The sequence below is a fragment of the Apostichopus japonicus genome, chromosome 17 (genome assembly GCF_037975245.1).
Source record: "Apostichopus japonicus isolate 1M-3 chromosome 17, ASM3797524v1, whole genome shotgun sequence".
Lineage (NCBI taxonomy): Eukaryota > Metazoa > Echinodermata > Holothuroidea > Aspidochirotida > Stichopodidae > Apostichopus > Apostichopus japonicus.
In genome coordinates this window covers 1,106,446-1,125,266 of record NC_092577.1, presented here as the reverse complement: position 1 = coordinate 1,125,266, position 18,821 = coordinate 1,106,446, and the positions used below count along the sequence as shown (strand labels likewise).

Here is an 18,821-nt window from a genome sequence, read left to right as displayed (position 1 = left end):
TTGCTGGAGCGTCCTCCTGGAGCCTTGCTACATGGTCACGCTATTATGGTCTTTGCATTATTACAATTGCTTCGGCCAAATGTTTGCATCATTATGACCATTTTCACGAAAATTGAATCGCAATCGACCAACAGCATAAGTTTTGGATAGTTTCATATTCAGTGAACGACTACTCTGTGGGCTTAGATAACGTATAGAGGCTTAACCGGTCATTACTCACCAACTGGTAAAATTGGTGGCGTAAAATACGAATGAGGTGTAACAAACAGCTCATTAAATTAGATCATGAACAGAAGAAGGCAGTCAACTATATAAAACATTAAACATTCCGGTGAGCAACTTCATGCTCACGCAATGTCACAAAATATGACGTTTTACTCGAGTAGTAATTGCGAACGCGCATTCAAAGGGACATGTGGCGTCAATTTGACTCGATTTTCTCGGTTGCACGCACCTCACCTCTAACATGACGTCATAACGTGACCGGGACATGTCAATTTTTACTGTGGTGCCTGCCGCTGATTTCAGCTTATGTAATGAATGAATGACAACATGTCTGTCATGGCCTAAGGAAGTGACGGAAGTGCATAAGTGCCACCGGAACAGAAAAAGAAAGTGCAATGATAAAATGTTTTTCGAGTTTTGCCTAGTCAATAAGCTCATATGAATTTTTCACTTATCAATTTATATTTGTTTATTCGAGAAAAAAAATCGAAAACGCAAAAGCGAGAAGAAAAAAACAGATGACAAAATTATATATATCAAGAATTCAGATAAGATAAGAGGTGTATGCGGTGAAATGTTTGATTGTATCTTATCTTCTTTTTCCCCCTATTTTTGTGGAAAGTCTTACGTTTTTGCTTAGTATTATTGATTTCACAAATCAGTTATCAGCTGTATGCAACACCGTTAGCCTCACCAATACGTGAACTTCACGGATAGAAATAAGTCATCTTTCAGCGACGAGATTTTGGTTTAGTTTTATGATCATAAAAAGTTGTTACCGTCTGTGTAAACAGTTTACTCATGTTACGCACGTGTTATTCGATAAGTGTCATCGCAGACACGCACCAGACGAAACAACACGATAAAGTAAAATACAAAAACACTCAGAAATTAATGAACCAAACCACGAAGGAGGGTTTGACGAGAGAAATAGATGTGGAGAGCGCGCGAGGAGAGAGACAGAGAGGGTGGGGCAGGGGTGTGAGGTAGGGGTCGTAGAGTGACAGCTCCAGAACCGTTGGTCAATTGTAGCTCGTTTAAATGTGCGATAAAGAATAATATTGAAAATATACTTAAGATTAAATTTCGACCTCAAACTGGGATTCAGAGGTCGCTCCAAACATCATGAGATTAGAAATAGTAACTAAGGGCGCTGTAATATGATAAATCATATACTCATATACGCCTTTAAACTGATGTCGAGTTGTAACGTTATGTCATTCCAGCCACTTCTTGTACTGTTCGAAAGTGATTGGTGACCTCTTTCAACTTAGAATTCAACTTGCATACACTGAACTGAAATTTGAAAATCATCGGTTTTAGTTGGTAACACAGTTGCATCACCCAGGCAGGCTGTGCCAGTGTGTTCCACACACATAGCGTAGCCTATATTACCTTCATTCAAAATATTGACATTTTAGGTGTTTCTTACATAAACAATAGATTTCATTTCTATGTACCCCACCTTTTCTTTAACGGTGTAAGTATGCAATAATCACATAGAGTAATGAACAGTTTATATAGACTGCGTACATATACACACTATATGTACAGCTTACATAAAAATAAATAGATACTTACACACATATACACTGTACATGGACACCTGACAGCTTACATACACACCTTACATATACATCTAACATAGACAGACAACATAGACACCTTACATATACACCTAATATAGACAGACTTTATAGACACCTTATATAGACACTTTACATAGACGCATGACAGCTTACATACACACCTTACATATACATCTAAAATAGATAGCTTACATATACACCTTACATATACATCTAATATAGACAGACTACATAGACACTTAACATAGACACTTTACATAAACACCTGACAGCTAACATACACACCTTACATATACATCTAACATAGACAGCTTACATACACACCTTATATATACACTTTACATAGACACTTTACATAGATACCTTACATAGCCACTTTACATAGACCACTGACAGCTAACATGCACACCTTACATACACACCTTACATATACATCTAACATAGATAGCTTACATATACACCTTACATATACATCTAATATAGACAGACTACATAGACACTTCACATAAACACCTGACAGCTAACATACACACCGTACATATACATCTAACATAGACAGCTTACATACACACCTTATATAGACACTTTACATAAACACTTTACATAGATACTTTACATAGCCACTTTACATAGACCACTGACAGCTAACATGCACACCTTACATACACACCTTACATATACATCTAACATAGATAGCTTACATATACACCTTACATATACATCTAATAGAGACAGACTACATAGACACTTAACATAGACACTACATAAACACCTGACAGCTAACATACACACCTTACATATACATCTAACATAGACAGCTTACATACACACCTTATATATACAACTAACATAGATAGCTTACATACACATCTTATACAGACACTTTACATAGACACCTGACAGTTTACATAGACACCTTACATTGACAGTTCACATACATTTTACATATACAGCTATCATAAACAACTTATTATACGCAAAACTCAGACACACGACAACGTTAGCAATCTGTTGTTGGACATTTCTTCTGCGAATTTGGTGGACTAAAATGACAGTTTATAATTATATTCAACCTGACTTTTCTTTAACAATGTAATATGGAATCATCAGTTTTGTGATCAACTTCAGCTCAATAAGGTCTTTACATAATTAAGTATTCACACATTTTTTCTTTGTATGTCCTTCCGTGTTTGATGTTATTACGTAATGTTTTCACTGATAGTAACAAACACAATTACACTATTTTATTCAAATCAATATTAAGATACTGACCAACCGGAAATTAAGTTTCATTAAATATATTTCCTGTGTCATTTTGATGTAACTGAGAACTATGATTGGTATGATGTCATAGTTTACAAGATGTACTTGCTCCTGAACATAGTTAAGGAAGATACGTTTGTGCAGTTTGGTTACCATGGGAACATACTGCTATTCTGTGTGGGCATCGTCTCTACCTCCGCAAATGCCTGAAAGAGGGGAGAAGGGGGGGGGGTGTAGGAAAGGGATGGGATGGGGAAAGTGATGCGGGTCAGAGAAGCAGGGAAAAGTATAATATTGTTTGAGAACATTTCGATCCTAAAAACTCTAACACGCTTTCTAGTTTGATAGGGGCTGAAATTAAAATTAAAATTCAAGATGTCGATAAGAAATCCAAGAAAAACATTTTTGTGCCCTTTCCGGTATACCAAACCCATATTTGAGGAAAGTCAAACTGAATGAAATGTATCATAAGATAATAACAGGCCAGTTTCAAATCAAATTCAAGCATTTCCAGTTATAACCACCCACTCTTTCTATCAAAGCTCTTCAAAGTACTTTAAACTCTTACTTCATTTGTGTTTAAGAGTGTCCCTTCCAAAGTCAGTTATAGTTAAATTTGTCAGCCTTCTTTGCCTTCGTCCAGCTCTAACTAGAGAAGGAAGAATCATTCCGCTGATGTCTTATTTTATATTGTTTACACAGTCGTACATGAAGATGGACAATCCAAGACTTTATCTGACATCGTGAGTATGACGAAACACACCACGTGAGACCATCTTGTATAGCTTTCTTTCTGCTAGTTATATCATTTAAATCGTCCGTAAAATCACTTACAAGGAAGTTAACTTAGAGAAAAACAGTTTGAGGCAAAACTAAACTTAAAGGAAGCTTTAAATGAAGAACTAATTGATTTAATAGCTTATTGCGGTTTTCTTTTCTATTATCTGTTTTAAAGAATATCGTAACTGTCAATTTAACATAACCGACAGAACTAAGGAACAAGGCGAGGAAAGGGAAGGGGGGGGGGGGAGGGGGTTGTGGTTATGGTTTGTGTCACGAAAAGTTACCACCAATCTGTCAACTCTGGCCAGTCGCAATTGAACTGTTTATTCCATGAGCACGGTGTATTTTAATTTCCGTTCCTCTCTTGAGAGTACAAGATTAATTTGCTTGAGATATGTATGGGTTTCATCTTCTGCTCTCCAAGCTTGGCTATCCATTTATTTGCCAAGACTGATCTCATGTAGGCCTGTGTGTGTTATTTTATACGTTGATGATGATTACGGAGAAAGAAAGTCGCCAAAAAGCAAAAGGAAAAAAGAAAAAAAGGTTACGTACATTCAAGACACAAACAGCTATTGTCAACAGACCAATGCACTGCAAATTATTGTTTTCCATACTTGTATGTGTTACTTCAATTCCTTCTTTCTCTCTCCACCTCTCTCTCTCTATATATATATCTCTCTCTCTGTTTACCGTCATTAATTCTATATTTGGGTAAATATTGGGCAATTTTCCGTACATTAACATATTTTACCCGGATTTATTGGCGATTTGTGGACTTATGGATAGGATATTTTATATTCCGTGATCGCTCAATATTTCACCCCCAAAAAATAATAGTTTAGAATATTTAAAGGATTGACGTGAAAGTTTTTCGATGGCATACATAGGTATGGAATCAATCAAAGTAAATATGAATAAACTCGGATATTTTCAATAGCATTTATGTCTTAATCTGTCAAAAAAAAGATCTTTACGATATTAAAAACATATCTTCCCATACATTAACTACTTTGACCATATTCGTCGATAGTAAATGGAAGGCCAAAGGAAAAGAATAGAATATAAAGAAACTTAAGGGAAAACAATTAATTTGAAAGGGAAAGATTTTTACTGTAATATATGGCTTCTTTCACTTCCTCCTTGGAGATTACGTCTGTCTTCTGTTAATTACACTATGCGTCAACAGTGGACAAACGCGTTTCTTGTTTAACACTATACCACAAATAGGACACGAGTTCATGCAGAATGTTGTAATACAGTTAATGTCTATTAATCCACTCCAGCGTCTAATACATGCACTTGTGGCAACAAATCCATCAATTTTTCGACATATTTTAGGGGCATAACGTCTGTAGGGGTATAATCTGTACCTTTGGGAAGTTTTAACCAGTTACATTTCTTGTTATAGAGTGTGGTCTTGGTTCAGCCTCTCCTTTTGTATTACTTCGACGTAGACGAGAGGATACGTCATTATGAATTACGATGTTTCCATAATACCATGCCCTTTGAAATGAACGAGGGGGCGCATTGACGTAAACACAAACTGTTTACCGATGACGTATACCAGTACTGACCAATAGAGAATTGACAACCAGTACTGTTGAGAGTCGAGAATAAAGACGGTGTATTTTCTTCTACGCCGCTCACACATCCCAACCCCCTCCCCCGCTCCATCTTTCCAGTTCCAGGAATCAATGCCAATATAAATATTGCGTTTGACTTGTCTTATCTGGCGCCGCCCTAGCTTCCACAAGCATTGACCAGGAATCTCGAAACAAAAAGTCTTTACGTTCGTTCATTGATTCAGTACATTAATTACTAGAATGCACGTGATGTCTGAAAGTATTTGCACCGATTTTAGCACGTAAAAGCCTAAACACAAATATCAAATCTCACTTTTGATGATTTTAAAGCATTGCTCTTTTTTTCTTTATGTTTTCTTTTTCTTTTCTAAAATTCTGTGAGGCGTGTTGCTCTATTTAGACCACAGCGTGAACCCTTTGTCAGAAAAGCACTTACACACAAAAAAAGGGCCGGGTGTGCAGTTGTTTCTTATTCTGTTTTAGACAACTTGTAAAAATATGCAGACATAACCTGAGTAGATTGTATCTTTGTCATTTAAGCCCTTTTCGTTGGGGGAAAAAGTCAAGCTTTTAAGGCTAATGGTTACGGCGACATCTCTACCTGGGAATTTGGGAAAACTCCAATAAATGTATACCTCGTTCTTTTAGCATATTATATTACATGGACACTTGATCGCCGTAGGATGTCAAGCTCTTCCGTGTCCATATTCCCTTCACAAATTAGTAGTGGTTTAGGAATAGAAGCAATCATTTCTGTTATTGACGGAAATAAAAACAAAAACTAGATATATATATTTTTTAACCTTATGCTATTATCTTCCACATTTGTTTAAGATAAATTGTATTTAATCCATAGTTACATTTATTCCTTATGGATGTTTTTATACCTGTACCTATGAACTATGGATGTGGTATATATATTGTCTCATTCCCTGTACCTATGAACAATCGAGTTGTACACTTATTGCCTAATTCCCTGTACTGCGAACAATGATGTGGTATACCTATTGTCTCGTTCCCTGTTTGTGAACAATGGATGTGGTATACCTTTTGTCTCATTCCCTGTACCTATGAACAATGAATGTGGTATACCTATTGTCTCATTCCCTGTACCTATGAACAATGGATGTGGTATATATATATATATATATATATATATATATATATATATATATATATATATATATATATATATATATATATATTGTCTCATTCCCTGTACCTATGAACAATCGAAGTTGTACACCTATTGCCTAATTCCCTGTACTGCGATCAATGGATGTGGTATACCTATTGTCTCGTTCCCTGTTTGTGAACAATGGATGTGGTATACCTTTTGTCTCATTCCCTGTACTTATGAACAATGGCTGTAGTATACCTGTTGTCTATTCCCTATACTGTGAACAATGGATGTGTTACACCTATTGTCACATTCCCTGTTGCCGTGAACAATGGATGTGTTACACCTATTGTCTTATTCGCTGTACATTTTTTAAATTTCTCATATCGCTATAACCATATCGCTAGACCCATCTAAGGTAGCCCTCACCACCGTGACCCACTTTTCATTTGTGATCTTAAATATAAAATCACTGTTAACAGTTACATATACATGCACAACAAACTACAAACTGTGTATGGTTTATGAAAGATGATAGTTTGATAGCAATGATTTGGAATGAAATTTATGACCACAACTTTATCAAACAATTACACCTCATTTCTATGCTTACACGGCATTCAGTGTACTGTGGCTGACTGGCACGCCCCCAGCCAATCAACGGTCAATAAGTATGTCACATGACATACATCGCCTACACACACAAAAATTGCTTATAATCACTAAATATCAGACAGTTTGTTCATTTATCACGGTATAGCTTTCATCGGGAGGGACTATCCTAACAATCGAAAGAAGAATTGTGTTCGGAAAAGAAAATACAAAAAAATAATAACACGACACGCGTGACCGGAACGACATAGAAAGAAAAGGCGTCGGAGTTTTATATTAATGAGACAGCAAGGAAGAACGCTTAAGGTATGAGTTTATTTTTGTTCTGTTATATCGGATAAAGATTTGTTTCTGAAGATATGTTTGAATATGCTCTTCAGATAAGAGAAAAAGTACTTAAACCTAATCAAAACCAGTTAAATATTGTCCTATTTTGTTAAATGTAAATATAGCTGGTATATTTTATCTTTGGTTAATGGTAAATTGGTTAGTACTTCATGATGTTTTTTTTTTTTTTTTTGGAAGATGGAGAGATCGATTGAAAGGGTATTTAATAGTTTCTATTCTTGATAGGCAATCGTTCATGCATGTGAGAAAAACGTTTTTCAAAGGAATTTTGTTCTGGAAATGACGTGTAAAAAACACACGTGCGTATTTCCGATAGCTTATTTTGTCAAAAAAATCTTTTTTCTTTATTTCTATAAATCTGAAAGTAAACATTAAAAAAAGGAATCATCTCTGAAAAGTGATGTTTTAGGTTGATATAACTTTCTGTTCAAATTAAACATTAATTTCCTGAAATATTGTCAATGAACGTTGTCTGCAAAAATGTTAATACTTTTGAAAAACAGGAGATATGGACATTTAAATATTAATCTGCTTAAATTTGTAGTTGATAATGTTTTAGAGTAAGACTACTTTCAAAGACATGAATGTTAACCAAAAATATCATAAATCAATCACGATTAGTAGATATTTTGACAAAATAATGACCTTTTTTTAAAAAAAATCCTAGATTAGTATGCAATTTTTTTTCAAAGGTTTTAACGGCTTCTTTTCTTCTGTCCGATTTCTTTTTTGGCTTGTGTAAAGACGATTCGAATTCATATCTTATATTTGTTAGTAAAAGTGTAACTTTTAGTTGAAAACTACAACGCTGCATCAATTGTTGTAAATCTACCAACAGTTAAAGGCCTCTACCACAACAACGACGCTATATATAACAGCTGTCTGGTGGTATAGATAAGAATTCGGTCCGCAGGGGAGGAAAATGGGTAGTATATACCGATCTACAAGGTTATTAGATCGATTTGCATATGTTACCGAGAAGGGTGATGTTCTTTTTACATCGTCAGGGAAATGTGCCACCGTGTCTCAATCTCCCACCCCCCCCCCCCTCCCCTCTCCTCCGCACCGTTTTCTCTTCTGATTACGAGGTTGCGTAAAGGGTTGAATTTGGTCTGTTGTCAAGAAAATATGGCCTTGATGAATGAATGTTTTCGTTTGAAGTAAGGACCATGGCACATGCAACACTTGCAAGATCGAAATGTATGTTAAATCCTTATATTTAATAAAAGAGTTGAATAAAATGTTGTCATGAGAATAAAATGCCACTTAATTTCTCGGTTGTGTAGATGTATGTCAAGGACACATATTTTGTACATTCGTGTCTTGAATTTGGCTAAAAGTTGTGAAGACTAATGCAGTAACAAATGCATTGTTAAATTATTCCAAAAATTATAATAAATGTTTATTCATCATGAATAAAATGGGGTTTTTTTTCATCATAAATAAATGTTTAATACCATCAAGAAAAAAATATGGTGTTTTGATAGCATTTTTCGACAACTATAACAGATGTGTTAGAGAAGTAATTTGCATATACTGCATTATGCTGTTGTTTTTGTTTACATATAATGATGACGCTATTCTAGAATTTACTGTAGCATATCGTTAGAAGACTCTACATGCAAAATCTCAATCGTACACGGATGGTTTACAATGGGAACATGATTTTAGAAATATTACCTAAAATGTTCGTCCAAGCTGCATAACCGAAAGAGGGAACAAACACGTCGATAAGATGAATTAAAATCTTTTATTTCTTACGAGCAGTTAAAAGACTCATTTAGTAATTGCACTATACTGTTCAGTTAATTTCGATGCATCATGGTTTTAGTATGCACCTATCATTACTTGTAAAAGGTTTTTGACCTTATTGTATTCAGATATGTTCGAATTGGCACAAGAATGTTACCAATAAAGATACCAAGCGTGGTAAAAAAAAAGAAAAAAAAAAGATGGATTAAAATCTACCATACGTCATGAGAAGTATTGTAGCTGTATATAACTTGAAGAGTATCACACAGACCCACATATACCCACTCACATACACACACCTGTCTGCTTTAAGCCACAGAGTATTGTGATGAGATTGTATAATTTATCAAGTACTGCGGAAGATATAATGGTATTATCAAATCATTGTCTTGTATTACTATGCGTTCAACTGAACATGATCAAGACAGTAAAAACAAAACGAGAGAGAGAGAGAGAGTGAAAGAGGTACAAATAATTAAACACACATATTGTTGACATTAAGTGACGAATTATTCACTTTTGCCTCTCATATCTGACTTTCAATCAAACAGTGGTGTTGAGGCGAGTCCTGTTATTCACACAACTAAATATTAATTTAGAGTGAAGTGTTGATGTCATAGGGCCATGAAAGGGAAAAGGTTATAATGAATTGAAATCTATCTATCTATCTATCTATCTATCTATCTATCTATCTATCTATCTATCTATCTATCTATCTATCTATCTATCTATCTATCTATCTATCTATCTATCTATCTATCTATCTATCTATCTATCTATCTATCTATCTATCTATCTATCTATCTATCTATCTATCTATCTATCTATCTATCTATCTATCTATCTATCTATCTATCTATCTATCTATCTATCTATCTATCTATCTATCTATCTATCTATCTATCTATCTATCTATCTATCTATCTATCTATCTATCTATCTATCTATCTATCTATCTATCTATCTATCTATCTATCTATCTATCTATCTATCTATCTATCTATCTATCTATCTATCTATCTATCTATCTATCTATCTATCTATCTATCTATCTATCTATCTATCTATCTATCTATCTATCTATCTATCTATCTATCTATCTATCTATCTATCTATCTATCTATCTATCTATCTATCTATCTATCTATCTATCTATCTATCTATCTATCTATCTATCTATCTATCTATCTATCTATCTATCTATCTATCTATCTATCTATCTATCTATCTATCTATCTATCTATCTATCTATCTATCTATCTATCTATCTATCTATCTATCTATCTATCTATCTATCTATCTATCTATCTATCTATCTATCTATCTATCTATCTATCTATCTATCTATCTATCTATCTATCTATCTATCTATCTATCTATCTATCTATCTATCTATCTATCTATCTATCTATCTATCTATCTATCTATCTATCTATCTATCTATCTATCTATCTATCTATCTATCTATCTATCTATCTATCTATCTATCTATCTATCTATCTATCTATCTATCTATCTATCTATCTATCTATCTATCTATCTATCTATCTATCTATCTATCTATCTATCTATCTATCTATCTATCTATCTATCTATCTATCTATCTATCTATCTATCTATCTATCTATCTATCTATCTATCTATCTATCTATCTATCTATCTATCTATCTATCTATCTATCTATCTATCTATCTATCTATCTATCTATCTATCTATCTATCTATCTATCTATCTATCTATCTATCTATCTATCTATCTATCCATCGTCATTGTTTTCTTTACCTTCATTTAAAAAGGTCGTCAACATGTGTGATTGTCATCTAATTAAACATTAAGGTTTCTTTGTGAATACTTATACAATCACTTATTAAATTTTATATCAAAACATGATGTTTATTTTCTAATCAGCCAAGTTGTTGTCCAACTGATTAGGGGAAACGATCGACGGTTTTGTAAATGTTCACTTGCTTTTGTATGCGATTAATACTAATACGAAATGTGTGTGAGGTACGAAGGGGTAGGGGTACGTGTCCTCCGTGCCCCCCCTCCTCACCCACGCCCCTGAATGATAGATTATATGATGACATACAAAGAGCAATGAACTCATAGCGTTTTACATTTATTTCCTTGCATTATATTGTATTGTGTTTATGACACTGATGCTTATTTACTACAGAGGCTTGCGGTAGTAAAAAATAAACTTCATAAGAGAAAGGAAACTAAACGAAACGAAAATATCTTACTTAAGGTTTCTTCTTCGAATGATTCAAATAAATTTACATAGGCGACTCTCGTTGCTTTCAGCCTACGGGCATGTAGCTAATGTAAAGAGTGTTGCAGGTATCATAAATGTAGGTGAACGTTGTAATTCAGGGGGTGTTTCTTAACCGTGTAGTGAGGAGAGTTAAGGGTTCCAATATAGCAAAAAAAAACTTACTTCTCAGCGGGATGTTTTCTGCTATAATAGGAGAAATTATTCAGAACCAACTACCATATTTCACAGTTTTGACATGATTACGCTTGACGAGAAACACAATTAGTAATTCTTCGTGTATCTATATGCAGATCTGTCAATACAGAATTCCCACATTCGTGTTATTGTTTTATAAGTTTTGTATAATCCTATGGGACATTTCGTTCATTACGAATAATTTGTTTCCACACCGTTTTTATGAATTACACTTTCCAAATGATTTGAACAGCATATGATAAATGGTACTTTTGCCAAATAAAACAGCAATATTTGTCAGTGTTAAAAATAAGTGTAAGCTATGGATGTATGGTTAGCCGAAAAAATACAGCAAATGACTTACAGTTTATATTTGTTATAAAATGATGAAGTACTCACAGCAGGCTTGCACTGTGAGTACAAGGTCCCGGGTACGCGTACTATACATCGAGATTCAATGAGTTCGAGTATACGATTTTCACGCTAGTGAGTACAACCGCGGTTCAACGAACCTTTGATAACAAATGCTAGTAATGCAGAAGGGTACAAGAGGACTATAGTACCAAACTCATTACTTAATAGGCTGTTTTATTCCGAGCTGTTGTGATTTCAGTGACACTCGCTAGGTGTCATAAACTTGACGAAACAAACCACAAAAAGCTTGGTTATAAACAAAAAAATACGGAAGTTTACCGACATTGGCACCCATAAAACAACGACTGCGTTATCTTACACCCATCACGGGATTACAGCCATCGAGACGCTAACCAGCCATCTATTGCGAGCGGAAAGTATCGTGTTATGAGCACAGATGGCTGCATAAAGATGAGTTTAACGACCTTGAGGAATATGGTGGACGAAGAATGTCTATATAAGCAATTCCCTTTACAGTTTCCAAAAGGAAGATGCAACATCCTGCTCGCGTCCAAAACGACTCTTTATTTTGTTATGCACATACGTAAATATATCACGAATGACGCGAACATCGCTGTTTAAATAGCGCTGGACACAGTATAAGATTGTCGTAAGATTTCGTAATCTTTCGTGTTATTTCGGGGGGGGGGGGTTCGTCTTATTTCGTGCTGTTTAGTGCTTTTGTATGCAGTTTGTCCCTCTTCGTGCTAGTGTTAGCGTTATATACTTCGTGATATGATTATGGTACTGTCCTTACGTCATTAATGTCATATCTATTGCATTAAGACACGGACAACGAGAGTAAGTTTACAGTCTGTCAGCATAGGTTTAAGTTGTTGTTTTTCCTTTCAGGTTTTTCAATGACAATTTCGTAAAGGCTAATCTTACCGTCATGAACACGAAATGTTGACTATCATGCGACAGTATCTTGACGGTGTGGAAGCTGTAGCATTAATCGCTTCCTTAAGCCAAGAAATCTTGTTTACAAAATAAATTATCGTTTTATAAACAGGATTTACGATCATACCACGGCAAGCCACATCATTTGTCTTCATTAAAGTTGGGACTACGTTTGCGACATTAACTAAAGAATAAACTTTTAAACGACTTCTCAAACAGAAATATGGTTTCTACGATCCTGTAAAAGGGCCGGTAGTCAGGCCTGGGCACAGGGGGGGGGGTGGAGGCGTGTCCCCATCCCCAGCGCAGACCACCTTGCCCTCATCTGTGCCCCCATCATGCGTACAAACTTGCAAAACGTCATGGGTACAGGACAGTAGTGAGATGCCCTTTCTTAACCTGCTTGTTACAGACATTGCTTGTAACAATCTGCTGGACAGACTCTACTGTGTTATCCCTACACCATGTATCTTGCATTGTCTTTTCTGTGTTATCCCTACATCATGTGTCTTGTATAGTCTTTTCTGTGTTATCCCTACACCATGTGTCTTGCAATGTCTTTTCTGTGTTATCCCTACACCATGTATCTTGCATTGTCTTTTCTGTGTTATCCCTACACCATGTTTCTGTATTGTATTTTCTGTGTTATCCCTATATCTTGCATTGTCTTTTCTGTGTAATCCCTACACCACGTGTCTTGTATAGTCTTTTCTGTGTTATCCTTACACCATGTGTCTTGTATTGTCTTTTCTGTGTTATCCCTACACCATGTGTCTTGTATTGTCTTTTCTGTGTTATCCCTACACCATGTGTCTTGTATTGTCTTTTCTGTGTTAATCACTACACCTTGTGTCTTGTATTGTATTTTGGTGTGCAATAAATCAAATCAAATCAAACCCCTCATTTAATTGTTAGTGTCCCCCAACTGGGAACTGGCCTGCATGTAAAGTTGGTGTCGGTACAAGGTGTTATAATACCCTTAACAAGCTAACCGATATCAAATGTTACAAACTGCATAATAACAAAGCAGGGTTGTGTTGCATAATAATAAAGCAGGGTTGTGTTGCATAATAATAAAGCGGGGTTGTGTGTAACTATACGTAAACGTGGGATTTATATCATTAATTTCTTTTGTTTCTTTTAAATCTGCTGGGAGTTAAAATATGCTTCTTCGAGTTAGTAATTCCCTAACCAAAACAGCAAGTAGCTTCTCATATGTCAATACGTGGGTGGGTATAATTCTCTCCCTCAGCTTGTAGTAAAATGTAAAACATTTTATTACAAAGATTACTTCCTCGGGAATTCAGAGATTCAACGACGTGTTGCCCGACAAAAATATATATATATAGAAATGTTTTATATGCTGCGAAACGATTGCTGAAGCAAAATAAGATGACAATCTTATAAACTAGGATATGAATATTCAGGAAGTATGAAGACGGTTTCTATGACGTCACGAAAATGAATAATTATGAAAGAATGGCAAAAATAAAATGCGGGTGACAGTGAAGAAACTCACCCTGAAAACAAAAATTCTTTGAAGATCAAAAATATTACACATAGCCTATACAGAATCACTTCCAAATGTGTATGAACATAACACACCGGTAACTGTATACGTACACACAGATATATATATATATATTTATTTATGTGTGTGTGTGTACGTACAGTGACCGGTGTGTTTGTGTTTCACGGATGGAGTCAGTGTTACGTGGGTGCAGTCAGTGTTCCACTGGTGCAGTCAGTGTTACGTCGGTGCAGTCGGTGTTTCACGGGTGCAGTCAGTGTTACGTGGGTGCGATCTTTATAAGAAATTCATATCTCATCGAAACATCTCATTTGAAATTTAGTCATAGTTCTGTAGCATTATTTTCCCATAGAATATACATATTTGATTGCTTTTAGCTTCGTTTGCGAACCTTGACTCAACCAGTAAATTTTTTTCTTTCTTTTTTTCATCACTTTCGAAATAGGTTTTATCTCTATTACATACTAGTCAGCCCCCCCCCCCCCAATAAAAAAGAAACTGAAATTACAAATAGCAATCATAATATTTTGGATGTAAACGCTTTGATGACTTTTCAAGATTTTTGGTATCAGTAATCACTTTCCTATAAATATATTGTGTTAAAAAAAAACAATTTTCGATTATAACTAACGTCATTGATAACAATGCAAAAACACAACCTGTTGAGTTAAAAGCGCTTATCGTTATTACTAAAATCATTAAAACCTCCTTAATATGATACAATATCGACTTTAAGTTTTGTTCTAAACATTGACGAACAAAAGAAAATGCCAGCTTTCTCATTCCATTTTCTTTTTCGGAATTAAGTATTCCTTGAAAGAATTACTATCAAAACATGAGAATACAGCGTGATATCCATTTCGTACAAATGGTGTCATTTATTGTAAATAGGGCATCACCTATTCCGACTAATAAACAAAGACGAACAAGCAACTCTCAGTCATATGAGAATTTGTTTTCTTCTTTTAAAATTCCATTAGCTTGCTTCCATTTTAAGCAAATGAAAACCAAAAACCACAAACCATAGCTCAACTGTAGGGTTGTGTCATTTACATATTTGGAAAAGTGATCTGAGGTCATTATCTCGTCATTACAATATTGCATTTTGTCCATAAAGAACGCAAAAAATAATGGAAATAACAAGTTGATAATGCAAAGATTGCCAATTACCAATCAACCTGAAAGATCGACCTAAAAGCAAAGACAAAAATTCCTTTTTTTTTTAAATCTATTTATAAATTTCCGGTGTGAATTATTTATATATTGCTGAATATCAGTGATATGTGTTTTAGGTTCTGTGTGTGTGTAAACGCACTTGTAAAGTTTCCGGACTGAGGAATTCAACAAAGGAATAAGAAGTCCACAAACGTCATTTGAAAAGAATCACCACGTCCTCAGAAGAATTCTTTTGTTCAGGGATATTGTTAAGGTTAGGGTACGTGGACTTGAACACACACAAAAACAAAACAAAACAATGGTGTCCTCAGTCTGAATGTAAAGACACACCTCTCGTTGTGTAGCGTGTGTGAACGGAATACGCGACAAGGCTTGACATGTTCGTGGTCAGAATATACAGCATCTGTACATCATGCAACATCTGTCGTCTGGAAAAGGACTATATTGAAACACACAAACGAGTTACTGGATATGCCTGACGACACGAGTGGTGGGGTCATAGTGGGGCAGGGTGGGCGGGAGGGGGTATATTATTGTGGTATTATGGTATTAAACATTCTTACTTTATGCTTTATGGTGCCTTTAAGACTGCACGTGTCTTTTAGTACCGGTATGTGTCTTACTGACTCAACCACGTATTACAAGAACGAGTAAAAGCTCTGCACGTAAGTACCCCGAGTACCCCGAGTACAATAAAGCAGGGTAAGTTTCGAGTACAGAGGACTATTCTAGAGCACGAGATTGAATTCAATACATTTATGTTCTCTATCTACTAATGATGACCTAAGGATGTAACAAACTAGAGCGCCCCCTTAACAAGTTACCAACATAATGAAAAGAGGTGTCAAAATGGATACATGAACGGAAGCACATTCTTGTCACCAATTTAAAGACTTTGAGAAGACAATGTAATGGATATGTATGACCCTCATACTTCCTAAAGAAATTTAACAGATCGATCGGTTTAAGCTTTATACGTCTTAAAATGTAAAACTGACCCTTATGGGACTTCCATTACTACTTTCAAGGCGTGTGTCTTTTTGTAGTTCACTTGAATTCCCTCTGGCGACAATTTACATATATATCTGTTTTTCAAATTTTCAAGCCTTTGGGAAAAACATCTTTCAATTTGAGACCATAAAAGGATTTTTATAATCTTACGAAACTCTTAATTGTTTTTCTCTTTAGTTGTTATATTTCCTTATCTCGGCGTCGTTGGGGTCCTCTCATGGAGGTTCAATGAACACGGAACTAGATAATAGCTGGTTTGCTTAGAGCAGGAAGAAATACATTACTAAAAGAATATACTATATTTTGTTAATGGAGAAAGGTCAAGTGAAAGAAGTGGGATGGAGGGAGGGAACTGCTAAAACATCAACAGTGACTTTAAATTAAATTTCTTTATTCTTTGGTATACATTATACTGTTGCAATCCCTTTTCAATTTTGACCTCTTTATTACAAGGAACCATAAATAAAACTTTCTTTTTCAATATTTCGTTGATCGATAGCGGGACGCATATGATAACATCTATACCGACTACGAACATGTCAAAAGAAATGTTTGACATGAAGGAAATGTACAGAACGCTGTGGCCGAGTGGTTAAGGCTGTGGACTTGTGATCTAAGGATAACAAGTTCGAGTCTTGGTCAAATTATTGTGTTATTTCCTTGGGCAAGGCACTTTATCTCCATTGCCTCTCTTCGCCCAGGTGTATAAATGGGGACTTGCGAGGTAACTTGTAAATATAGTTGCGTGCGCCGGTTTGTGGCTGCACCCCATGGGAAGTCCCTCGGGGGACACGTAAATGCGGTGCTCTGTAAGGGTTGTGTGAATTGTGCACACTGGTGAATAGGTGTGACAAGTTACCAATGACCAGGGGTTAGTGTTGTAAAGTTGCAATGTGAGGAGACCTTGGCCTCAAACAAGACTGTTAACCTTACTTTAAATTGTTTTTGTTGTAATGCTTTCCTTTCTTCTTGTAAATTGGAATCACTTTATAATATATATATATATATATATATATATATATATATATATATATATATATATATATATATATATATATATATGCAAATATTAATGATCATAGTCAAATAGTTAATAAAATCAGTTAGTCAAATAGTTAATAAAATATGTAAATATATCTTTGGAAAGTTAATTATGGAATAATTCAACAATTGATCTTCTTTAATATGGAAAATCAGGTTCATGACAATGTGCGATGACGAGCACTGACAGAGAGATAAACATTAACGCCCGTCCCCCCCCCTCACCACGGGCTGTTTCTTTTCATGTTATGAACGCACCCACAATATATTTCCCAGAGAGATGTAATCATATTTTCTCTTTTGCTCTTTTCAGCTGCATTTGGAGTTGAACTGCTCATTATTTGAGGGTACCACACGCAGGCGTTCTACGAAAGGTAAGGTATTGGAAAACAGTCAACTGTTTCCTTTATATCCATTCTTTATGTGTGTATATATATATATATATATATATATATATATATATATATATATATATATATATGCAGTGATCCGGAAATTAGTGATTAACTTTGCTTGTTTAATAATTCATTGTGAATAAAGTTCTGCTGATAAACACTCCATACGGTGAGATTTTATTGGTGAACTGCCCTCCAAGCGTGACTATGTAGCTGAGTAAATGAATGGGCACAATCCAATAAGTGTAAAGGTCGGTGTAGCAAAGTTTGACCACACAGACACTCTATCTCAGACTGATCTTAATGATTCCTATCGTGATATAGAGTATACCGTCACGCATTGCTAAACATACGGTTTACCGACATAATTGACAAAATTGATGTAACTGTCACACATCGCCAAATAAAAAATTACTGTTTATCTTATTGGCTAAGGAAACACATTACTGTCACGCAAGGGAGAGTAGACCTCACTCTCACATATTACAAAATAGAAATTCTGTCACATATGGTAGGACAGATCACTGCTGTAATAAATGACACCATGGTACATATACTGTTACATATCGTTTAAGATACCTGTCACATAGTTTTATTTCATACTCTTATTATTTATATATGTTTAA

General features: G+C 35.1%; 1 protein-coding gene across 6 annotated transcripts in view; it reads left to right on the top strand.

The window, feature by feature from the left end:
* The window catches only part of LOC139984177 (uncharacterized), a 79,710-nt gene that overhangs the window by 29,234 nt on the left and 31,655 nt on the right, over positions 1–18,821 (top strand). For 3 of the 6 annotated variants that reach the window (XR_011798964.1, XR_011798966.1, XM_071997953.1), the window contains 2 exons: positions 3,780–3,843; positions 18,114–18,174. Coding sequence is in view for 1 of the 6 variants with exons in the window: in XM_071997953.1 (XP_071854054.1) it covers positions 3,780–3,789 (10 nt within the window). In the remaining 5 variants the exon portion in view is untranslated. Of the gene's footprint in view, positions 1–3,779; positions 3,844–7,301; positions 7,485–18,113; positions 18,175–18,821 lie in introns of those variants that run through there. The other 3 variants (XR_011798963.1, XR_011798965.1, XR_011798962.1) reach the window with 2 other exon arrangements.